The 26,407-nt window shown below is 39.3% G+C and overlaps 1 protein-coding gene across 1 annotated transcript in view; it reads right to left on the reverse strand.

Annotated features, from left to right (window-relative positions):
* cadps2 (Ca++-dependent secretion activator 2) overlaps positions 1–25,331 on the reverse strand; it is a 104,299-nt gene extending 78,968 nt beyond the window's left edge. The window contains exons 1-6 of the mRNA XM_062390381.1: positions 25,005–25,331; positions 13,051–13,131; positions 12,406–12,639; positions 11,983–12,104; positions 4,714–4,825; positions 1,436–1,575 (exon numbers count right to left, since the gene is read on the reverse strand). Coding sequence (XP_062246365.1) covers positions 1,436–1,575; positions 4,714–4,825; positions 11,983–12,104; positions 12,406–12,639; positions 13,051–13,131; positions 25,005–25,307 — 992 coding nt within the window. The 5' untranslated portion in view covers positions 25,308–25,331. The remainder of the gene's footprint in view (positions 1–1,435; positions 1,576–4,713; positions 4,826–11,982; positions 12,105–12,405; positions 12,640–13,050; positions 13,132–25,004) is intronic.
* Between the last annotated feature and the right edge of the window lie 1,076 nt (positions 25,332–26,407).

A 26,407-nucleotide genomic window follows, 5' to 3' on the forward strand; every position in this document is an offset into this window, starting at 1 on the left:
AACAAGTCTGATTTTTTTTCCCAGCAAGTTCAATGAATTACACGCTGAGAAAAATACATTACTAAAGGACAGTGACAAAAAAAAGTCCTGGATCCACCCCCTGTCTTTTTGTCGATTGTGTAAAGAGGGTTGAGAACACTTTTTCTATATTTGTTCTTGTGCAAATGGAAACAATAACTGTTGCCTGTTCTAAAAACTGTGATTTTACTTCTTACACTCCATTAAAGCAGTGCATTTATAAAACCTTTTATTTACTTTATGATTATTTAAAATTTGAAGATGAAAATTCAGAATACAGTTTTCCTCATGTCTATGAATGAAAAGGTTCAAGGGTTGACAGAACACACATGGCATTGTACTGTTGAATCCACTGAAATGTTTCCTCGTAAGGTTAAAATTTTGCTGCCATCTCCTGGTAGAAATACACACACACATTCTTGGACATCGGTCTTAACGAGGACACTCAGGTCTGTCTGTGTGGAGTCTGATTGTCCTCCTCTGTGGTCTCCTCCACAGTCAAAATACATGCAGACTGATGTTAGGTTGTTTGGAGATTTTAAATTGGTCGTAGGTGTTACTGGAACATCCAATAAGCAGTTACTGTCATCATCAGTTACCATCTGTCTGTACTTACCACCGTTCTGTAACCAGGAGGTGGAGCTGTCAGCCTGCTAATGCTTCCGGAAAGTCCACAGACACAAAGTAACACACTTTATGTTCATTGCTTCACTGCAACAAAACATACTCAACCATGCTGCATATGATATTATGAGTCATTTCTAGGAAATTGTTTTGGGAGTTAATGGACGTGTTAAGCTTTACTCCTCTGATTCACACTTGTATGGGCAGTAACTCAGTAACACAGAGAGGTATGGAAAGCTGGTGTTTAGGTGGGTTAATCGATAAATGTTCTTTTTATCTGACAAAGTATTTAGCATTACACGCTTTAACTGCAGGCAGGAGGGTAGCACACAAGCAGTCTCTGTGGGCCCCCTTCCTCTTTGATTTAGAAATTGTTTATTTAGTGTTTGTTAGGGTAGTCACAAATGAACAGTAGCCATGACCTAAAATGACAGACATAAATATGCCATCATTTGAAAATGTATTATTTTACACTGTTTTAAAAGGCGGTCTCATTCCGTCGATAGCATGAATTCTGATTCCCCGTGTGTGGCAAGGACTAAACCATTTGTTTGTACTTGGTTAGACAGGTGACCCCAGTAAATCTCCAGAATATTTGGATATGAATTTCAGTCGGCCAATTTTTTAAATCATTCAGGCATTAATAAATTCAACTAGTTGGAAGATGGAGGTGGAAGCAGTTATTTTAAACCCCATTACTGGATGAAACCTCATTGTGCAAATCATGAGTTCTGCTGCTACACTAAACCTTTTTTACCCGAATGTGAGAAGTGAGAAGCAGCTGCAGACTCACCCACTGTGCTTCATGTTGGGGGGTTTGTCCATGCGGACAGCCAGTTTGATCTTCAACTCCGTGTCCTGACTGTTCTTGGCAACGACCATTCGGTGGAACTCGGCCTGCTTTGGTCCGTTGGTGGTTGGGTTCAGGACCACCTGTGGGAGGGAGGAGGAAACCTTTAGTAATGAAATAATAATAATAATATGTCTATAGCTTTACCTAAACAAGATTACAAAGTGATTGACAAAATACATCGGAATAAAAAGCAGAACAAAACATAAAAAATATATACAACATCCATTAAAACCAGCCAAAAATCAAGTATTTGAAGGCTTTTCAATTAAAATAAATTAATCAATGATTTAAAAACAGGTTCATAGTTCTGACGAGTCTAATGGAGCCTCTGGACCCTGATCGCAAAAGCTTGGTCACCGCTAGTTATCAGCGTTGCCTTAGGAACTATCAGCAAGTGTAGGTTTAAAGATCCTAAATTACAGTTTGGAGAATTGGGAGTTATAGTTCTGTAACATAACTGGGCTAAATTGAAATTTGTAGTAGTCAAGTTGTGAGAAGACAAAGGCGTGAACAAGCTTTTCATGGTCAGGAAAAGACAGAGCTGGTTTGATTTTGATTTGAAAACAGATGCAGTTTGACTGCGAGATGTCCAGGGCCAAAGATCATTGCTTCTTATTTCACAAAGATTATTCCATCAGTATGGTTTTCTCTGTGGGCCGACATCAACACATCAGCTAGTGATAGTGACAGTAGTGACAGCAGGAGGAGTAACAGGGAAGTTCTAGTTATGTCCTATTCCATGATTGAACTAACTTGAAATAAGTGCAACAGATGAGTATGTGTGTTCATAGGTTAAAATATGGGGACAAGGACAGGAGAGGGTTAAGATCAATAAGGCATCATCCTGCCCTACAACCCTTGTAGGTGCCCCCCAGTGTTGGGTCCTGTCACCCTGGCTCCTCCCCCTCTACACCAGCCACATCAACCAACCAGGTAAGTCACCAAATATGCAGATGACACAACAATAATCGGATTTATCCCAGCGAGCAGGTTGTTCAGGTCATAAAGTAACCTGGTGCCAGAACAGCCACCTCCAGCTAAGCACATCAAAAACACAAGAAATCATTCCAGACTTCAGACGCACCCCCTCAACCCAATATCTGGTAAACCATAACAATAAGGAACCCATTCAAATATCCACGCGTTCTCATCAACAACACATTGGAGCACCAACACAGATCACATTATTGTAAAAGGGTTCGTCAATCAAAGACTGCTTTTCCTGAGACATTTAAAAAGTTTCAAAGACAAACATAATCTTGTCCAGTTCTACACAATCAGCATAGAAAGTGCACTCACCTCATCAATAATAGTTTGGTATGGCATCGCTCCTATAACTTATTTTAACTGGTAGAACCATGTATTATTTTATTGCTGTTTGAATTAAAATATATTGTTTAACCCTTTATTGTTGTATTGCTGTACCTCGATACCAATACAAATTAGGGTTGTAACTCAATGTTACTCCCAAGGTTTTAAATAAATAAATGAATTAATGAAACACATAACCAACTTGGTTGTCCTTACTAAATAATTCTGATTGTGCCACTGGTGGTACAGGACAGCAGCATGTCACTTCCCGGAGGTGTGGGTTTGGACGGCTGGTTCTGATAATCTTACTTTCTCCTGTTTATTTAATGAATAATGTTATTTTGGTCTCTTTGCTTTCACTCGGTTATATTTTCAATTTTTTTTTGTCTGCTGTGTAAACGTACGTCCACCTTGAAGCTGAATCTTATCTCATTCTTTTGAAAAAGAAAACCCCCAAACAACATTGTGAATAAAACACATGGTTGTTAAATTCAGCAGCATGGGCCATTTTTCATGCTGTGTCTCGTTCACCCTTACATGGGAAACACGGTCATTCCCCCCGACATACACATCCATCTATAGACCAGCTTCAAAGTGGTGCGTACACGGATCAGATCTGCAGCAGCATCAGCGCACAGCTTATTAGAAGGAATGGCCTTCAGCCTGTCCTTGCCCTTACAAAATTTAGTCTGCACTATTTGTTCAAAGGCTTTCACCTGCTGTGAGGAACTCTCACTGTTCCAAGACAATAATTCATTATTCAGGTAGAATACATCTAAAGTTACTGGTACCATGTAATTTACTATAAAAATGTCCCAGTAGGTACAAAATTAAGCATAATACTTATTTTTGGTAAATGTTAAATTGTGGTAAAGAGCAGTGATGTTAGTTACTAACCTGAGTTTAGATTTGATACAAGGAGGGACATCTTGGATCTTACAACTTAACAGAAATGTTGGACAGCTTATTTAACAATGATCTTGGAGTTTGGGTTTTACTAGTAGATTGTTGCATTGAGGTTGAGCTAAGGATCTGAAACTCAGGTTCTCCCTCTGCTTACATGCTTCGATGGATGACCGGAAAACACCCTGTCTCATAATATTAAAAACTAAAAAGAAATTCCTAATTCTTCAAGGCACGAACTGTTTTTATACTAACCTGTATTAATTTGCCTTCAATATATATTTTTTTACAATGTAGTTTTCCAAATGATCTAGTTCTGTGGTATTTAACACACCCGGACGGGGTAGTTATCCTGCTGAAAAAGCAAGCAAGCAACCAACAAACAAACCCATGGACAGGCACTAAAACAACCCCCTTGGTGAAGACAAACACAGGGCATGCACTTTAAGTGGCAGCCATACAAGGAGGGAGAATGAATACTTTCTAAAAGCCCAGTATGGCTATGTGGTCATATGAATGGGACACAGTTCCAGTTTAAACTCTGAACACGCCTTTGGACTACTGCATAATGGATGTGTGGCTCATTATATCTGACAAGATTTGTCACCCGACATGAAGGCAAAATTGTTGTGTAACAAATGTCTCCTACACAATCACATGATCCAACATGTCACCAAAAGGAAAAATGCTTTTAAAATTAGCTGGACTTACAACGTCCCCAATCACCCAGCTGCTGTGGTGTTGATAGTGATGCTGACTGATTTGTTGTTGTCAGAAGTAGGAGGATGTAAAAATGACTGTGACAAATATGACAAACATGTTATGTTTAATCATAGTCATAAAAGGGGACCCAAAAATGTAGAGTAAATTCTAGTTAGTATTAAGTCTAAAATTATGTGATTAAAGCACTTTGTGTGTGTGTGTGAGTGTGAGTGTGAGTGTGAGTGTGTGTGTGTGTGTGTGTGTGTGTGTGTGTGTGTGTGTGTGTGTGTGCATGGACTCACCCGGCCCAGCTCCTTGTCATCTAGAGCCAGCACACCAGTGCTCTCTGTGAACAGCTTTACTTTGACCGAGGGCAGTGGGTGAGTTGTGGTGAAATCCCCCTGAGTCCCCCACCTGAAAGAGAAAAAAAACTTTTCTTTAACTCAGTGACAGACTGCAGTTCACATCCTCCCTGTTGGTCAACACACTTATGATGAGAATTCAATTCATCCACCAGTCCAGTCTCCCCTGCACAAACTGAACTGTGCCAGCTTGCAAACCAACACTTCCAGCCTCTATTGCTTCACTTAAGAGGCTTTTACTGTGGAGCAGCTAAACTAAGCCAATGTTTAAGCCAATGTTGACTAAGATTAGAAAAATGGTCTGTCCATGCAACAGGACCTGATCTACATAAGACGATATGAACATATGCCCAGGTATTGGAGGGAGGAACGGAACAAAGAAAAAAACTGCCACAGTGGGCTAGTCAAAGTATTTTATCTCCAACTGATGAAGAAACGAAAGAAAGACCTTTAGTAATTCAGAATATGATCCGGTGTCCATTGTGTCCATTTGGAGTCTCCAAATGTCCTTTTCGGATGCCTGAGTCTTGTTATGAAAAAACACTGTAGAATGGTTATAATTGAGTTTACTGATAGTGTGGCTAAGGCACACACAGTGAATTAGTATAGATGGACAACACTTTTAAATATTTACTGAAATCAAAGGCCTACTACTCTGTTTCTGTATCACCCAAAATGTTTATTTTATCAGATACCTTTGGGAGTTGTCTTTCTTTTCATGATTCAGAAGCTATAGACACCTTACTTTGGAATGGGATTTTAGCCATTTGTGCTCCAAAGTGAGGGGGTTGGTGTCAGAGGTTAGGAGCTGCAGGCTGTTTCTAAGCTTTGGCCGAACCAGCAAATCTCTGAGATTTGGAACTGGCATTTGGTGAGGATCTCAAATGGATAAAACATGGAGTTGTGGTAACGTGTCAATTCTATCAAAGTATCAATCAAAACCTATTTATGAATAATTTCCAAGAGATCATGCTTCATTGTGAATCTATAGAACAGAGATTTTCAGGTAATTTTGGGATACAGTGTTTGTTGAATGGTCCATCACATACAGCCTCTGTTGAGCTCAACTGAATCTCACTGTGTCACAGGGACCATGAGGGATTAAGACAGTCTTCATGAGGAAATTCAAGTTTCAGCAAAGTCCAACAAACAGAAAACCTTCACCTTTGACTCAAAACAGACATGTACCTGTCGCAAATAATTTACATTTCAAACATGTTAACCATTTTGTATTTGAAGGCTCAGAACCTCACAGGACAGGGTTTTTTCATTTTTATGTGCAGGTCCCTGCTCGTCATGGACCACAAGGGTAACAGAGGTAGGAGGTCAGTGTGGTTACATTTCTTGTAATAACTTCACATCATCAGGTGATGGTCAGAGATTGAGAGTCAGCAAACAGTGCCATCAGTGTCAGCTCTGAGTGTTCATCTTACACAAACTCTAATGGAGCAAAGTGATGCCCTCTGCTCGTGATGAAGGACAAGCAAGATCGAGAACCAAACTTAGTTTCCCCAGTTACCAAGGCAACAGAAGGGTGCTTTTGTTTCAATTAAACACACACACACACACACACACACACACACACACACACACACACACACACACACACACACACACACACACACACACACACACACACACACACACACACACACACACACACACACACACACACACACACACACACACACACACACACACACACACACACACACACACACACAAAATGGACTATAAATGCTCAAACAAGAATGCTAGGCCAGTAGGGGGCGATAAAATCTACAACAAGGACCCATCAATAGCAGAGAAGAATGCTGTACTGGGAGCAGCCAATATTTGGTGTTGTGTGTGTAATCCTCATATCTAAAAGATTCTAACAGGCTCATTCAGGGTTCATTTTAGCTTTAAGATATCTTACAACATCAACACATGTTAACAATATTGAGTAAATTTCTCATTTAAAAGATTGCAACGAATGTAAAAATTGCTAAATTTACACCCAACGATGCTATTTACTTTTTACAAAAAGTAGAAAGGTCCGTAATCAGTTTGTAAGCTTTGCTCACTCTGGTAAGATTTTAACTAACAATGCTCAGACTGTTAATTGTAGACTCAGCTACATATGTTATATGTAGGAATATGTAATTCTATGACAATACATTTTTTGTGGCAGTTAATAATTTTGTTCAACACATTTTAAAACTTTATTTGTGATACGTCATTTTTTGTAAATAAGCGTTTCTGAATCGGAACACAGTAAATAAATTTCTGCTTTGACAAATCTTTACCAAATGTCATTTTATTGGCATTTACACAATGTCTTTAATCGGATGATTGAGTAACTGTCATGGTTACACTCACACACCATTTCGTTTTGCATGTTCTTGCACTTCCTGTTTTATGTTGATACTCACGCTTGTCATTGTTTCCTCTAGGTAGCTTCACTCCTACCCTTTTAATTAACAGAAATACAATCAACTCAACTGCGAGTATTGACCATTGACCACCGAACTCTACTCATCTATGGAGGACCATACATGACATAAGTAAAAATAAATAAATAAATAAATGTATAAATAAATACAGAAATAAATAAATAAATAAAAATGGAAATAAATAAATAAATACAGAAATAAATAAATAAATATGTTAATACCAAAAGAAATGTCAAAAGAAATGTCTTAAATATATTTTAACATTTATTTTTTCCCTGATACATTTCCTTTGCATTTGCAGTGTCCTTATGCTAATGACAAAGGCGGGCCTAACCGCAGTCTCATGCAGGATTGGTCACAGGAGTGTAATGATCCAGCCCTACTACTTCTGCCTTTCAATGCTGGTGTCCAGTAGCTGTTTGGGACGTTGAGCCAGTTCACACTTAAAATGAACTAGTTCAAGTTCAGAGGGTTAGTTAAGGTTATTTTTTATTGGGATGATTTAGCTGTCAGTAGTCCTGACTGTGAGCGTCACGTCTCGTGTTGTAATGAGCACAAGGAGCGAGCCGAGAGGAGGAGGAAACAGAAACTCCAGCTCGGTACAAACCACCTGCCGCCTCTGCTCTGAACATGAAGCCGCTGATCTCTGAGCAGATGTGACCAGAGAAGCTCTATGTTTTCACTGTTTCCACTGTTCCACAGAGTGCAAACAGCTACTGGACACCAGCATTGAAAGGCAGAAGTAGTAGGGCTGGATCATTACACTCCTGTGACCAATCCTGCATGAGACTGCGGTTAGGCCCGCCTTTCTCATTAGCATAAGGACACTGCAAATGCAAAGGAAATGTATCAGGGAAAAAATAAATGTTAAAATATATTTAAGACATTTCTTTTGACATTTCTTTTGGTATTAACATATTTATTTATTTATTTCCATTTTTATTTATTCATTTATTTATTTATTTCTGTATTTATTTATACATTTATTTATTTATTTATTTTTACTTATGTCATGTATGGTCCTCCATACTCATCAAGCTCATTCTTACATCCAAATTAACCTTTGTACCAAATTTGGAGGACTTACCACAGAGATATCATGTTCAGTGGGATGGACAGTCGCACCACGCAACAACATTATTTTTCCAGCTGTGGCTGCAGCATAGACATAAAATCGATTTACTGTTACAGAATTATCTTTGTTTCGACCTTCATCAAACTTCATTTACAAAAGTAAAAAGATAAATATTTAATTTGTAAAGCTTTCGCTCCGCCTTCTGTCTATTAGCTCATTTTTATCTTGTACACACACAACTAATGTTACAATCTTAAACCTGGATTATTTCGAGTCTACTTCAATTGTAATAAAAATGAGAAATTGTGCTATAATCCTTAACAAGAATCACAGATGCTTGACAATCCACTTTAATTAATGGTATCACTAATGAATCATCATTGCAATTGGACGACTGTGTAATCATACCTAATCGGGTTGTCCATGTAATTACATAACTATGTTATCATTAAATATATGGGTGTGTGATTGAAGATGAGGGACGTGAAAGCAATTTGGAGGCTAATCATAGAGAAGGTGACAGGAGCCGTAGAGTAAAGGCAAGCGACAGCAGAGCATCGCTGCTGACCTCCGAGGGCGCTAGGTGACGGTGAGCTTGTTTAATTGGTTCCGTTTGGTGATGCTGGCAGACGGATGGCCTTCAGAAAAAGAAAGTGTGTGAAAGGGCAGCCTCATTACCCCACAGACCCCCACTGTCCGCCAGGCATCCCACGGCTCCGACAAAGAGGAACATCAGGTGGAAATATACTTGCTGTTAATCAGGGGAAATTCATCAAGTAATGCAATTGTTTTTCTATAGTCACAGTCATTACAGGAAAATCACATTTTGATATAAAAATGATTATAATAATATAGCATTATTATAATTTCTAAAATGAATTACGTAATCAATGTTTACAGAACTGCAATCAACCCAAAATCTTCATGAAGTGAGATGTTTGAACCAGTGCTTGTGGCTGCAGGTCAGTAATGCTAGTATAACACTATGCTACCAACTGGTAGAGAATCATGTTGTTGTTCAGACGCCTTCGTTAGCTTTTGTTAAAAGCAGTTATGTTGCTTAAGTTTATTAAGTGAACTGTTGTTAACCACAAGGCCACAGTGTCCATGTAGTTCCATATTGGGATTGTGAAGCTACACGTTTGATTCTTAGCTTGTTAGAATTTGAATATGCAGCATAGGGTCCAAACAGTACAGCGGAATACTGGTTATTTAACTACAGAGAGCAGATACTGTGTCGTAATCCAGCTCTTATAATACAACCACAATGCTCATTAGTATGTTAGCACTACGATGGGACTGGGATACCATGGTCATGTTGGTGAACAGCTTAGAGCGCAGCTGATCCGTGCTCTGCAGCAGCACTGGGAATGATCAGACTAGCTGAGATGACAAGTTTCAAGATTTTCTATGTCATTCCAGCCATACCTGTTGAACATAAAACTGAACAAAATTGCATTTCACAGGACTAGTGTGCTCATTCAACCAGTTGGATTTAGTGTTACTAGTGTGAGTGTGTGCTGGTGTCTTTAGAGCCTGTCCCTCAGGTCTGTTTACAGCCCCGTTTTAAATCATAACTGCTCATAAACCTCCTCTCAGTGGAATTAGTCTCATGGACAAATAGAACAAAATATCTGAGCTCTGACTGTAGACATTGATATAAGGACAGTTGTAGTCTAGTTTCAGGTAGCTGAGTTAAAGGGACGTTTCACAGAGTTTGGTGTGTTCACTTCATGTTCCAAAGATCAGACAATAATCCAATCAGGACTGAGTATTAGCACTGAACACCGTTATCGCCCAAGATCCCTGTGTAACACTTAGTCCATCAGAAAATAAATAAATAAATAAAATCTTGTATTTAGATGTCATTGTGCTATAAAACAAATGCAACACAATATTAGGAAAACAGTATCTAGAGCAAGAAAATATTTTTTTCCCCAGTGAAAATAAAACAAAAAGCCAAAATTCAAGTTTTTAGGATAATTGTTTTACCTTTATAACAAATAAAAGACCTAAATTCTACTAACAATCTTTGTCAACATTATAAACCAACTCATTTGGACAAATCAAATTTGACCTAGTTACAACGTCTACAGTTGTGAAACTGTGGGGATACTAGGTGGCACCATTTGCCTTATTAATTTAGCCTTGTTAGTCCAGACCACACATGAAAATAATTGTTCTCCAAGTGTGATTACAAACAAAGTCCATGCAAAGCAGTGTTAATTTCGTTGACGAAAACGATGACGAAATATATTCGTTGACCCTTTTTCCATGACGAAGACGAGACGAAGACGTAACGAAAACGGATCTTTGAAAATACAAACTATGACTAAATCTATTTTTAACTTTCGTTGACGAGACGAGCCATCATAAAGTATCAGGAGCGGGCGAGTGAGTCTGTGTGTCCGTGTGTGTGTGTGTGTGTGTCTGTGCGCTCCCAGATAGCGCACCGGTCCCGAGGCTCCGCCCCCCGCCCCGCTCACTCGCTCAGAGAAAAAAAGATCAGAGCTAGTTCACGTGAAGGAAGCCAGTCAGTGACAGACTGCTTCTTAAATATGGAAACAGTGAAAACACAGAGTTTTTCTGGTCTCAGCTGATCAGAGATCAGCGCCTCAGCTTCTTGATCAGAGCAGAAGCTGCAGTTGGTTTCTACCGAGCTGCAGTTTCTGTGTTCGCCTCCAGTCTGACCTGCCTTTTTGTTTTCACATTTAAAACTAAATATATATTTTTAAGCTATTAGGCTGCAGCTATATGTTTTTATAGAAAAGGAGTTTAATTTGGCTATTAAATGTGACTAAAACTAGACTTAAATGGAATTCGTTTTTCGTCGACTAAAACTAGACTAAAATGTAATTTGTTTTAGTTGACTAAAACTAGACTAAAACTAAGAAGGATAAAAATGACTAAAATGTGACTAAAACTAAAATGCATTTTCGTCAAAAGACTGAGACTAAATCAAAAATAGCTGCCAAAATGAACACTGATGCAAAGTTGCAATTTGCCATCAATTCATGCAAGAAGATGCAAAAGTCAGCAGAGCTCTAAATATTTCAGCTTAAGTGAACACATTTGTGTGACACTGTGTCAGTCATCAGTGTTGAGATTCTCCAAACATCTTGGAGAATCAAAAACAGAGGACAGACTTGTCATCGTTATTTGTGGACACCCAGAGCTTTACAACTTCTGCACTTTATAGACACGAAATAAGGTAATAGCAGGACTACCAGATAAGACGTGAAAGGGTGTATCTGTTGCTTTATTGTCAGTTTTACTTAATTAATGAACCGAGTGCTTCTGGAGTTAGGTCGGCAGTTCCCCTTGTTCACCGATTCTTTTATCAGACATGCAGCAACCTCTTTTCACATGTGGTGACCAACATTTTCCACACACTTCACTTTTAGCTTTCCTAGCCAAGATGCACTATTAATAAGTCATGAACAAAGGTCACAAAGAGGTGTTACAATGCTCAGCCATTCTTCTTCCTTCATTTGAAATTCTCCTAACTCAGTGAATGATGTTCTCACAAGGTAAAAACTCTTTTTGCTAACATTAAATCTCATGAAATATGATGTTTGTGACAGTATTGATTTGGACGACAGTCTGGGCCTAACTTAAGTGTGACAATGAAAGGGATTTAAATCGTGTAAGATGTAATTCTCTATCAGACATTAGATAGATAGTAGAAGAGGAACCCACTGTGGTCTGGCAGCTTCAGCTTGGTCCGTCTGCAGCTTCTCTCCTCTCTCCACCTCCATGGTGCAGTAAACGATCCGGTTCGGAGCAACAGACTTCAGACCCTGAACCTCCACGATTACAATCTGAAAATATCAGAGGTGATAGGGATTCAGATGCATTGTTCATTTTCAAAACCTGAGTTATACCTGGAACCTAAAAACAAGTCCTATCCCTCAAACATCTTTCAACATCTCCCATCATCTAACACACACACACACACACACACACACACACACACACACACACACACACACACACACACACACACACACACACACACACACACACACACACACACACACACACACACACACACACACACACACACACACACACACACACACACACACACACACACAAACACACAAACACACACACACACACCTCCAGAGTGAAGGACAGCACAACGTCAGATTTGGAGAGGATGTCTCCCTCGTCCCCGATGTCCAGGAAGGAGTTGTTCTGAGAGGAGCGTTTGAGCTTCTGTTTGAAGTCAGGGCCTCCTTTAGACACCGGCAGACTCTCCAAATTTGCCATCAGCAGGTTGACTGAAGAACGCAGCTCCTCCATGTACAGAGCCTCCATGTCAGGGGAGATGAACTTTGGGTATTTCTTCTCCTGCAGGACACACATTCAGCTGCTGTTCATCATCAGCATCAAGGTTTTCATCCTGCTGCAAGCAAGTTCACCCCCATGAAGCTGTCTACCACTAAAGCACACATCTCAGTGTTTCACTGACACCTTTCATCACACTTTCTGGTTCCTCATGAGGTGGGAACTTTGCTGTACATATTGTGCTTTTCTTTGTGTAGAGAGAAGTAATGTAGATGACAAGATTGTGAGTTGTTTGTTATATTCAGCACCTCAGCCCCTGACCAATATATGTGATTTCACACTACATTTGCTAAAACATTTAAGTGATTCAATAACATGTGAAATAAATGAAGGATGCATTAAACAAATGTATACATGAGATAAAAATACATAAAGTTATAGTACAAAAAAATAACTGCTTTGTATGTTTCTCACCCTGGCAATCTTCTCGGCCAGTTGTAGCCTGCCGTCCAGCTCTCTACGGATTTGAGCTGCCTGCTCATCTACGTTGTCCAGCTGACATTTAGAAAAAAAGAAGGGATAAACAGGAGAGTTTAATCAATCAGCCACCTAGAGATCGGTAGCATTTATAAAACAATAAAAAGTTTGCGACACATGAGTCTTCTCAGAAGAAATGGACTGTGCACTGATAAAGTTGTCAGCAGCTGAGGTGGGAACAGGTGACAGTAAATCAGAAGAAAGTGTTTGAGATAAGTGGTTGAACCACTTTACTGGGACGAGAACAGAAGATAATCTTGATCAGATGGAGATGACATTTCAAAGGTGTTTGTGTACTTCATTTGCAGTCCCTCCTATGTCCACAAGATGCACAAAATTCCTTGCTGATGAGGAAATTTGCAATTGCATTATGTTTACCTCGATGTCTATAACATATTGATATATATGTGAATATAAATAATCTGGAAGTGGCAGACAAGATTTTGTCTGGAATCCATCTGGTTTCTTTCTTGAGTTTGACCCATCACGTTTGAGCGAACAAATGTTGTTTGGACCCAGAACATGTACAAAAAAGGATGGTTAACAGAAAATATCTACTGTCTCCATCTGATGCCCCAAGGTATTGGCAGTTGCCCCTAGAGGCTAATTAATTGTCACACAATAGCTGATGGGACAAGATTGTAGTTAGCTATTGATTTGACATTTAACTATGGTAACAACTGTTATGGATCACTTATCCTTTATCATTGGTGTTTCTTTATTTTCGAGGGTTGGCTCTGAAAAATCTATTACGTCACCTTAAATGTGTGTCCCAGTCTGAAAATGGTGGGTTCGTCTCACTTAAAGTTTTAAAATGTTTAAAAATCTCTGGCTTTAATAGACCTCTAACTCTTCAAATAGATAGATAGTTACACATCTAAAGCACCCTTGGGTCTCTTGAAAGGCGTAATATAAATTCTTAAAGTTATTATTATTATAATAATTACTATTATAAGCATCACATTTTAAGTGAGAACTGGCTTGAACTGGTTTCACAAATGACAGCAAAGTAAGTAAGTCAAATTTCAAAATCCATTTAACCTTACTTCCTTCATGGTTTTGTTTCTGTTGTGTTATCGCTTTTACATGGGCATCTTCTATTAAGGCACTTTGCCATGTCTCTGCCACCTGAGCTTAATACTGACTCATGGACAGAAACATCAATAACCTATTACTGATTGGGCACAGGTTGTCAATACAGAGGCATTATTGAATGTACACATTTTTTGTTTCATAATGTTGTTTTTCGTTATGTTTGCTTTCTTCTAGGGTTTGCACTGGACCTTGTTTCGAAACAGGAGATAAACACAAGAATGAGAAAACTGGTGGAAAGTGAAGAGGCCCAGAGTCTAAAAAGTCTCACGTGGCGTTCTGCTTCAGTAATTAGGGCTGAAGTGGTGCCGTTCGAGATCTTCATGATGAGCAGGAGATCATCCGATCAGCCTTCTGTTCAACTTAATGCCAGCGAGACTCAAAGGGGAGATGAAAGAAGGGGGAAATTGAATGAAGTTTGCTTAGTGGGCAAAAACGGGGCCTCATTTCACAGATCTATGATGAGCAGAGGTGTCTGAAATGACAATCGATAATTAAACAGCTCCGATATAAACTGCCCTGAAGTCAGAGACGAGTGGGAAATCCAGTTTATAAGAGAGGAAAAAGATAAGCTTTTTAATTTGTGCCTGTTTCAAAATGGATCCCAGAAAATCTGTTCAAAATCAGCCCTCAGCGTCTCAATTACAAGGACCCAAACTTCCGTCACATTGAAGATTGAAGTAAAAATCTAAATTAATTTACACAAAAAAAACTGGAATATTACATAGTCGTACATCAAGATCGCAGTTGCAGCGGCTTGCTGGGATGTAATTTGGGGCAGCTTGATTGAAGTTAGGCTGACTGTTTGTCATTTCAGTATTTCAATATGAATCAGGTCACACCTGTTCAAATGTATATTTAGCTGGTTTTAGCTTTAATTTAGTTTCATTGTTGCAGAAGCCATAGACAATCAACTTTCTTTGACATTATAGACTTACAGCAAACATTTGGATTTCTACAGCCAATGTTTTCAACATTACAAAACCACTCCAAGCTGAACTTTGAAGACTTTAAATTGTGAGTGCTCAGATTCAGGCATCTTCAGTCTCCACCCTGGACATATCTGAGTTGCAAAACTCTCGTCTCCAACCTTATCGACTGCAGCTTTCCATTAGTTCCGCTTGAAGTTTCTGTGTTATTGCTGATTTGAATTTTTGGAGTTGTTCCTGTTCGTGCTTTATGGGTCCATTAAGAAGAAAAGTAATTTTGGCTTCAAGTTAGGCAACCAGAACTTGTTCCTGATATAAACCAGAAATCTTTGCCAGAAACACCATTATGAAACTCAAAGATCAGGTCACAATTTAATCATATTAGTTAAGTACAAGAGAGGGACAAATGACAATTTCAGCCAGGGACATTAAAAAGAAGTTATTCATCAATAGTTTGATTCTTCTTTAATGAAATATTGTTGCTTGTCACCTACTGTCAGGCCTGATATCCTGCCACGCTAATTACTGAGAAATAGATGTTTGTTCATGGACGAGTTGAGTCAACAGTTCAGTCTACAGAAATGCTGCCGTGTGCATCCATATGCAGATTGCTGAGGCTCTGATATCCAGAGAGGAAAAATAACAAGACATGTTAAGTCATTCTCTCATCGTTTGTGATGATGGTCTGCTAAGTCCTAACTAACCCTACACTGTGAGAAAAACAATTCAACCCTCTGGGGTCCCAGAGCATTTTTTACACATCTCAATTTTTACACATCTTAAATTTGAATTTTACAGGCCCTTGCATGCGGCATGATACACTGCATGATTCTGTTTTGTTCTCTCTGCAGTGATAACAGAAGTGTTTCCAATGTGTCCTTGCCTATCGTCTGCACATTCAAATGGAGAATCTGTTTATAGAGATTAATTGGTTGTTGTCGCAAAAAAGGCAAGGAGGCAAATCAATCCTCTAATTTTGCGAAGGTAGCAACAGATGACAGTTCCGCTCTCTTTTCAAAGGCTTGTCACTCCTGCTAGGGGTAAACTGGAAGAGGGCTCTAAATGAAAGAGAAGACTATACAGACAATGTCTACACCGGGTCTGTGGGTTGTATTATTGTTGAGATATTTATAGAAATATTGATTTAGACATGCAGACACATACTAAGACCAGCCATTTATATTGGAGGTTGGTTAAAAGCATGTCGTTATATGATAAAAACTAAATTACCCAGCAAAGCCAATATGTATATATATCACATTTGGTAACGTATTGGTTATGGTCACATCAAAATATAAAAGCATAATATAAAAACGATAGACAACCACATTCTTTGGTGAATGTGTGTCCTTCAGATTAGGAATGAATAAATTCAATGATGTTTGTTTTCACATGTCCAAACAGGCAAAAACAGCAAATTAGTCTTTATGTGCTGAAATGAAATAAAATGATGAGGAGAATGAGCCTGCAGGACGCAGCAACCTGTTCTTCAGTTCTCAGAGAAAACATTAACAAAAAACAAAAGACTTTGTCAGTGTTATCAGAACTAATGACTGCATCAAGCACAGATATGTGCAAAGTTACGATCACAATGAAACACTTTGTTATCTGAGCTGCAGGTAAAATGAAGGATGAACTTTTTTTTTTCTCTTTTCTATAAAGACGTAAGGGATATACTCTTTATTAAAATTACTCCTATTTATAACTTGTGGCTTATGTTAAATCTTATGGCTGGACATTTAAATACTTTAGGTGAAACAGGTATGTTTAATTAAATGTTTGACCACTGCAACTTTACTTTTGTTGTCCTGTAACCCAGCGAGAGTGGGACACCTTAGTTTTAGCCTTACCGGGTTCATCATCTTCCACAATTTCCCCAGGCTTTATTAGCATTAGATCCAAGATTTGTATTAACAAAAATACAAAACAGAGCTAGATGTTACTAACTTCATCGTATCAATAGCTGCATGAATACAGGTTGTGAACCTCTTTAACTGGATGATTCTCCCTCGAGGCTGACTGAATTATCACCTGGCTGATAGAAATCAATGAGTCTTTCACAGACATTAGTATCTGTGCTTATGTGCTCTGATGTGTGCCAATATGAAAACTTTCAATGCAGAGAAGATGTGCATTTATGTTCATGTACTTTTTTTAAAGGAAAAGTTGTATATATTTGATTTGATTCTGATTTAAGTCGTTTATACCAAGGAATATGGTTAAAATGTAAAACAACAAGTTAAAATTAAAATATCTTGGGAATCAAAATACATATATAGGCTGATATTTTGGTATCTGAATTTGTTTTAACTCTCTTAATCTGGCCCTGTTTCTTACAGCAGCAATCTCTAGGGCTTGTGGTTTACTTGATCTGTATCAAGTGATCTGTATCATTCATTGTGCAGGTGATTCACCCAAAAGAGAACATCACAGTGACTTTCCATCATGAGAGAAATGAAAGGCACCATTGTGTCCAAAGTAATTCCATTAATGAGCATCACTCATCATGGTACTCACCTGTCTGCTTACAAATATTGTCCCGACTAATGGTATCTATTTTATTTCAGCAATCTACATGAGATATTTTATTGTGCCTTTGAGCAGAAATAGTTTCCCATCAAAGTAAAAAGCCTCATGTTTTATAGATGTCTTATTACAAACTGAATGACCTGCTGTGCACAAACCCAGCCGATCAAGACTAATCATCGGACAAAAAGATGAAAGACTGGCAGACAGAAGACAATTACACCCTGACATCAATTACAGCAAGAATCAAAAGAAGAATGGATGTGAGGGGGTGGTGGGGATAAAAAGTCATGGAGATTTAATACAAAACAGAGACAGGGAGGAAAATAAAATACCAAAGAATATGAAGAAAGCAGCTGGGGGGCAGGAGGCAGATTTTCTGACAAAATTGAGGAGCTTGCTGTCACTGCTGATGGCAGAGCTGCAGCCTGGAGCTGTGGGCAATTTATTAGAGCTTCATCTAGCTGCTTCTTGGAGCTAATGAGAGACGACACACAGACAGAACCAAAATAGAAATAAATGGATATTCTTAGCAGCTCAGAGGGGCCCTGTTTTTGGCAAAATCTACAACAAATGAAAGAATTAACAGGAGGAAAAACAAAGGGAAATAAAAGGCTTTGTGGACAGACATTTTTTGGGGCTTTGGTACTTATTGCTAGTAAAGCATGATGAGTTGATGCAGGGGCGGTTCTGGCTAATTGGAGGCCCTGGGCAAAGAACAATTTTGAGGCCCCCCCCCCCAAAAAAAAACAAAAAAAAAAAAAACAATCCCACCAACCAAAGCACCAATCCACTCGAACCACAAACACACTTAATGAGCCATGTTATGTGTGTGTGTGAGAGAGAGAGAAAGAGAGAAAGAGAGTAAGTGAGTAAGTGTGTGTGTGTGTGTGTTTGTGTGTGTGTGAGAGAGAGAATGAGTGAGTGTTTCAGTGAGTGTGTGAGTGAGTGAGAGAAAGGGAGACATGTGAGTGAGTTAGTGTTTGCGTCACACTAACCCAGGGGTAGTCAATCTTTACTATCGAAAGAGCCATTTTCACCCCTCTTCCCCCAAATTCTGTAAGTCTGGAGCCACAAAACATATTTGATAACACCGGTTATAAAGTAAAGTTATATATATAGATATACAATATATATAAAAACTATAGTTTGTTGCATTTCTTAAATTATAGAATGACAATAAAAAAACTGTTGACATTTAACTGCTATTTTAACCTGTTACAAAAAAGGAAAACACCAAACTCTTATGAATAGGAGAACAAAATACATGTGTAGGCCTACTTTGAAATAAATGAAAAACAGAAATATGCTTTTTTTTTTCATCTCCAGCCTGATACTTTTCAGCAGATGCTGCGTGCTTGCTCTGTCTGGAAATATCTTTAAACATTATATTTCTTATTGTTTGCTAATTCCTCGCCACATATCAAGCATACAGGTAAACCTGCATCGTTGGCAGTGGAAGTCCTATAGATTAGCAACATGCAGGGAAGAGTGCCGGGACGTAATAGGATGTGACTTATATTTTAGTTGACGAAATATTAAAACAAAACGTGAGAGCAGGTCAGGCCGGGTTGTGGACACAGAACTGAAGCTCTGTACAAACCACCTGCAGCTTCTGCTCTGATCAAGAAGCTGCGGCGCTGATCTCTGATCAGCTGAGACCAGAGAAACTCAGTATTTTCAATGTTTCCACTGTTAAGACATTAACGTCCTCTAATCTTACTGTGTCTCTCTGGGCGAGTGAGCGGGGCGGGGGGCGGAATCCCGGACCTGTACGCTATCTGGGAGCGCGAATACACACACATCGCCCGCTCCTGGTATTTCATGACGGCATTGTACAGGGAGCCACTGCAGAGAGGCTGAAGAGCCGCATGCGGCTCCGGAGCCGCAGGTTGCCAACGCCTGCACTAACCAAACTATTTACTATCATTTCACTGTGTGGGGAATTGGCAACTGCAGGCGCTCCTGCTTGATGCTGTGTGAGAAGGGGGAAGGGGAGGGGGCGCGGGGGACAGTTCACCTCTGGGTCTCCCAAATGCAGTGATTCTCAAACTGTGTTGCGCGCCAACGGGTGGGGCGCGACCGGGAGGGGAAATGTGAGGCAGAACTAATGTTTTGAGTCAATACTTTTGACGTTCGCATCTCTTTAACGGTGGAACTGTAAAATAATCGTTCTTTCGCCGTAGCCAGGGGTCGGCAACCCGCGGCGCTGCAGCGGCTCCCTGTACGGTGTTGTGCGGGCGCCTGTGTGAAGCCTGTCTTGCTCTTGGGTTCACAGTGAATGAAGGAGGAGACGAGGAGTGGGCCTCGTCTTAAATACGACGAGGCCCCCTGCTGGCCGAAGCCCTGGGCAACCCGATTTGCGCCGCCCCTGAGTTGATGAAACACGCTCTTTCATTAAACAAGTGCAGCCTGTGGTTCATCATCAGACCTTATACAGTACATAGCTTGTTCACTCCCCTGGCTATTGCAAAATTTAGCAGGTATATTGTTAAATTTAGATATATATAAAATAATTAAAATGGTAGATATAGACAGAATAATTTCCATGATTTTAAATTTTGTATATTTATTTGTTGGTGCCAAACTAGATCTAAACAACAACAGACTTTTATCGTATGACTCTTATGAGAGGTCTGGACCACTCGTAAATTCTGCTTGTACCTGTAAGAAACCTCAAACAGGAGAAAATTTAAATTGAGTGAAAGTTTTTATTCCACCAGTAAAAGACCAAAATTGTTACCTCTGACCAGGTTGAGCACTAGAATTCTCCTGTTCAACACAGATGGTTCTTACATGAGGCCCAATGTGTCCCAACTTACATTTCTCGGTGTAATACATTAGTAATAGGACCTGACTACATGTTAAGTACCCAAAAGGCATCTAGTGAGGCTGGTTAGTGAACTCTGTGTTCATTAAGGGAAACCAGCGTACAAATTTACTAAATATTAAACAGTGGACATGAGACCACATCTAAGTACAGAGAGAGAAAAGGGCCAGACTTACACAACTGTTGTCAAGGAAGTACTGATTAAACCACTGACAGAGACGCAGAAATAAAAGCACACGCATATATCAAACACTTATTCTCGGATTTATCATCACATGCTTGTTGTTCAAGGTGAAAACAGTCACGTGGAGGTATTGGCAAAGACACACCCAAATGTATTTCAAAACAAAACCCAAAATAGTAAGTGTAATTAACTACAGAATACAGCTGCCACACCATGTAGCAAAATAAACTAATATATATATATATATATATGTATGTATATATATATATATATATTAGTTTTTGTTTGTTCTGACTGAGACGTTGATTTTACCGGCTGTGGTAATCGGATCTTGAAATGGTTTACATCAGTCGAATCAGAAGAATCGTAGCTATCATTCAACGCATCAAATATACATAACAAAACAAGTTATTGTATTTCAAACACATATTTTAAATGTATCAAAAACATGGTCGCATGTGTCATTACACTTTTCAAAAGTTACCACATCCCGCAATATTTACAATGCAGAATGCAAAGATGGTCAGGACAAATGTCTACGCTGAGGAAACACCTGGTCTAACACAATCAACCAAAAAACTGATAAAAGACAAGTCCAATGCAGCAGCTAACGTTAGCCCACCTGCAGCCAGCAGTGAAGAGGTTGAACTCTTCTTGTCCTCGTCTCTTCTATTTATATCTTCCCCCATTTCTCATCACTGAAACAGAGGTTTGCACATCTCTCAGCCGCACTCACATCTCTGCACGTTGTATTTTTATCCTCCAACTCCCCCTCTATTCTCAGCTGACAGACACTCGCACACCAAATGAAAGAAGAGGCTGAGTCATTCCAACTCAGGGCTCAGGTCACACCTCTGTTATAAAACATAAACATCTCTGAGGGGAAAAACATTTATATTGAATCTCACGCCCGAGTGAATGAAGTATTTTAATAAAGAGATTGACCTCTGCTAATCCGAGTGATCTTTTTTTTTAATATATATTCATTTTCTCCATTTCTTCTTATTCTCTCTCCATTTGCTAACAAATACATACTGACCTCTGGTTAGTGTTGGTGTTCATTGTTAACGTGCATTCTGAGCACAGGTCAGCAGGGGAGTGAGGAGGGAGGACATGCAGCAGGCTAATACATCACGGTACAAGGATACCAATATCCTTAAGCAGCCAAGGCAATCATTTTGCCAACGTACTGTCTTGGCATTTACTTCAGTACACACCCCGACTTTTATTCAAGGAATTACAGACGTTATACCAGAAACCTAACAATGTGACGCCACTGCAGACAAGCAGCAAACACACTTCCTCTGTGACCAACAGTTGACATGGACACGCAGTACTTACACCCGGATGCTGCTCATCATAAAGTAAGTCAAAACGACAGAACTCTTGTAATTCCCAACTGCCTTGTGCTGTAAACTGTGGAAGGAGAGAGCCGTAAAATGTGACTAATTAAACTGAGACCCGAGGTAGTCACACCAATAAAGCCCGGCTGTGGTCTGGAGGCCGGACCGAGCCGGGATGTTCCTGCTGTAAAGCTTCACCTGCCTGCTGCTCAACCTGCTGCAGAAAAGACACAGTCCTTTAGTCTCCTTCTATTCTTGTCTCTAATGAAGGAGGACAATAATAGAATCCATCCTTGCTCTGGTTGGTGTTTAGGTGAGAATGATGTCTCAATCGGCTGTGAAGTAATCTAATCATTGAAGCAACTTCTGTTCAGAACCACTGAGAAGGAAATAATGAGAATCACTCACAATTACTGACACACTTTTCTCTACAGTGTGGTCTTCAGACTGGAAAGACTTCTGGACAAGACTTTAAAGTCTCTCTCCCTGACCTGCACTGGACTTGTGATAATCTCTTGAAACTTTCCAGAGGGGCTGTATGTGAGAAAGCAGATGTCTGAGTCAGTTGCTGTGGACAACACACAAATATCTCAGGATGAAAATGAGAAGCTTAACCTAAAATATGCTAAAGAAAATGTCAACTTGGAAGAACTATGATACAGGAAGACTTCTGGTGATGAGAACCGACAGAGATGCCAATGTACTGTATGCAGTTACCTATGATATCTGCAGCAGAATTTCTACATTATGTTCTGGCTCATGCATGCTACACCATACCTCATCAGAACGCTTGTTTGCCGGTGAATGACTGCATTGCTTAATCAGACTTGTTATCTCAGTCTATTATTTCAGAGTTGTATTAATTACATTTGTGCAATAATCAACGCAAAACCAGCAGTAGTTCCCAAAAGGTATTTGCATGCATATTTTAAAGTATTACATCATAGGTTTGAAAACATAGCACCAAAAAGTAATTTACTTTAGCTTGACGTTGTTTTTGCCTTTTCCAAAGTGGTCTAGTAGATTCTCACTCGGTAGTTTGCTGCACACAAGTTTGTTTTCAATCATATTTTATCTCCTCATTTGCCACACAGGTTGATATCATTCACAGTCAATGTTTGTTTTTTGCAATCTTTATTTGTATTAATCTGTTATATTAATGCATGTGCTGAACCATGTTTGCATATCATGGGGGGAATTTAGTCTTAACAGTATTGCTTTCTATTAAGTTGGCTGCCATCTAGCCTTCTACTAATCCTTTATTTTGTTTGACTAAATCAGTATACATGTTCCTCAATTGTAAAGTCTGTTTGTTCAGTGAACATCTTGATTGTTTAGTTGTTATCTTGATTGGGGTTATATGTTATTTACCTTTTTCTACAGGCTTAGCTGTTTAATTCTTGGTTTGCTTTTTTGGCAAATAAAAAGCTCCCTGAGAAAGATTGAAACAGCTTTTTGTTAATCCCTATAAATATATTATGCATTATGTAATTGGCTTAATTTTCAAGGCTATTTGGGAGAATTTCTTTACTTTATTTATGACAAATCTGCTTTAAATTAATTTGACTGCTGGTACTGTCTTAAGGTAACACTGCTACTGTGACCAAACAAAACAAGAGATTATTTTAAAGTCTGGGGTTGATGGAAGTGATTGTGTGGGGCTGCACATCCAGGAGATCTAGATGCTGAAAAAAAACATCACAGATACCTGTTCGTTTGCTGGGAATGCATATTTAAACTGTAAGACCCTGATTATGAGGAGAAGGTGATGGTGCACAAAAAGGAAGAGCCACCGGTTTTATCCCTGGCTCTAGAAGTGGCTGCAGGAGGACGAAAGCATGGTAGAAGGGCCAGACATTATAGTCAAGCAGAGAATTAGAGAAGTCTGCTTTCATTCAGTGGACACATCAATTTCTTCCACTTATGAGCTTTGATCAGCAGGAATGTTTCTTCAACTACCACCGAGCTGAAAAAAGGTCAGAATATGTATGGAAGTGTAGAGGACTCTCTGTAGAGAGGAGATCTCTCTTAGCCTGATATATAAAAAAGTCAGGCTTGTGTCACAACTTCAGTCAGTTGGACCCTGGGATTTTTTTGTTTTCTTTTGGATAGGAATGTGGCAGTGCCTTTGGGATGAACGTTTTTTTCTTAGTTTTCTGCTGCTTCTTTTATTGGTTGTGCAAATGTGCTGATGCTCCTACACTCTGTGCGTCAACCTAACCAGACGTGATGGTAACTCTATTTAAGCCACATGATTGGTTTGGTGCAGTGGTATTCTCATTATCATTGGCTGCTCGTGTTGTCTGTCCAAACATGGACAAAATGAGTGCTATCGACGTTGCATTGATATGTCTTAAATTTCTATAGAGGAAAGATATATCGTAATAATTATCTTTAATGTTTTATGGCCCAGCCCTACTACTGACAGAAGATTCCTCAGTGACAGAGATAATGTAATAAATGCTCAGGACAGTTTCCTTGTTTGTGTTGTGATAGCTTTGCCAGATAAAATAAAAACAAAAAAGTAATATAAATGTTAAAAAGGTAAAAGGTTTGTTCAGTACGTATCAGCAGCCAGCGAACTGTTTGTTGGTTGCTCAATATTGCTACATATTGATTAATGTTCAATTCACCAGATACTACATTACCAACTGATAAAATCAAAATATCAAATAGAACCTTTGATAACATTTGTGGTTCGGGGTTCAATTTAAGGTTGCAGGCCACTTTTCAAATGTGCTCGTTTGTTGCAGAACCGTCTCCTTTTGAGTGTTTTCACTAATGCTTGAATCTAAGTTACAAAAAGTCTATTAGGCAAGAAAAAAAGAAGTTGGGTGTTTTTCATACAGTTCAATGACATCAGCGACATCTAGTGGACGTTGAAGGAACTACAACTGAAGAAAATAGCATTTCGCTTTTGACTAACAAATAAACAGTGTTTGTGTGTTTAATGCACATGTGTTTGTTGCAGACCTCTCGCGGCTCACCTGGCAGGCATTATAGAGCAGCTGGTGCTCGAACTTCCGGATGCCAAGTATCTGCTGAAACATTTCGTAGAGTTGCTCCTTACTGAGGATGAGCTCCGACACGGCACTAAGGTGTGCCCTCTGTGTCTGACGCCGCATGTCCTCCTCCCCCCTGTAAATGGCATCATACTTAGCAATCCAGGAGCTCAGCACAGTCTCTTTGCTCAAGCCGTCGATCTCTGGGAGGCTACGAATGCGTCGTTCAATGTTCTTCTTGAAGACTTCGCGGAAGTCGTTGGCCGAGCAGCCTCCGCTCTGAACCATTCTGGAAACACGCTCACTCTTCAGGAAGCCCTGTTGAAGACAGAGACAATGATAAGTTTGGGGTGAGCTCTACACAGGTGTCCTAATCCTCAATGGTGTGATATAGTACCATGACATGTAATGTGTAATCACTTTGATCAATAGCCCCAAAAAAAATTAAGCCTTTTATTATTTTTTAAATGCTCAGCTGTGGTCAGAATATTTGTCCTGATACAGAAAATCTAATGACAAATGAAAAAGTAAAAAAACAAATCACAATATTAACTTTGATAACAATCATAATAATAATAATTAGAATTTGCTTCACAAATAAGACACACATAAAAATGCATAAAAATAACATAACAAACGAAATAAGTCATTAAAGAATAAAAGACTTAATTTAAACTGTTTGTTGAACCTGAACCACACTTGAGCCACAACACAACATGCAAAACCAGCAATTTCAGGAATCTAGTTATTTTCCTATGACATGTAAAAATGTCTCCAGTGAGGTAGGCCTATTTTTTAATCAGTATCTAGCCACAACATAAGCACAGCTCTTTGAAATCCCATCAACAAAGTGTTGGGAACCTGCGGCTCCGGAGCCGTATGCAGATCTTCAGCCCCTCTGCAGTGGCTCCCTGTGACTTTAAATTATGTTATATATTGGCAAATCCAAAATTGTATAAACATGTTTTTACAGAGGTTTTTAGTTAACTTTAAACATTTTCAAACTTAGTTTTGTGACCATGTCAGAAAATGACCTTGGCAGACAGGATTCGTCAGACTAGGCTACGTTTTCAGTCTTCAACTGTGGATTGGCAGGGACCCCATCATATTATATGATAGCATATCATATGATAAATCACGATAAGTTACAATACATTGTAAAAGATTCAATGAGATTCCCTTTTCTCTTCAATTTATTCGTCCCAAACACATGCACAGACATGCAAAGGCACACTCATGCAGGTAGGGAAATTTTATCTCTGCTTTTTACCCATCTGGTGCAGGACACACAGAGCAGTGAGCGACCATGTACTGCGCTCGGGGAGCAGATGTTGGGGGAGTAAGGTGCCTTGCTCAGGGGCACTAGACAGGGTAGGGAGACTTGCATT

Source organism: Platichthys flesus, chromosome 6, assembly GCF_949316205.1.
Source record: "Platichthys flesus chromosome 6, fPlaFle2.1, whole genome shotgun sequence".
Lineage (NCBI taxonomy): Eukaryota > Metazoa > Chordata > Actinopteri > Pleuronectiformes > Pleuronectidae > Platichthys > Platichthys flesus.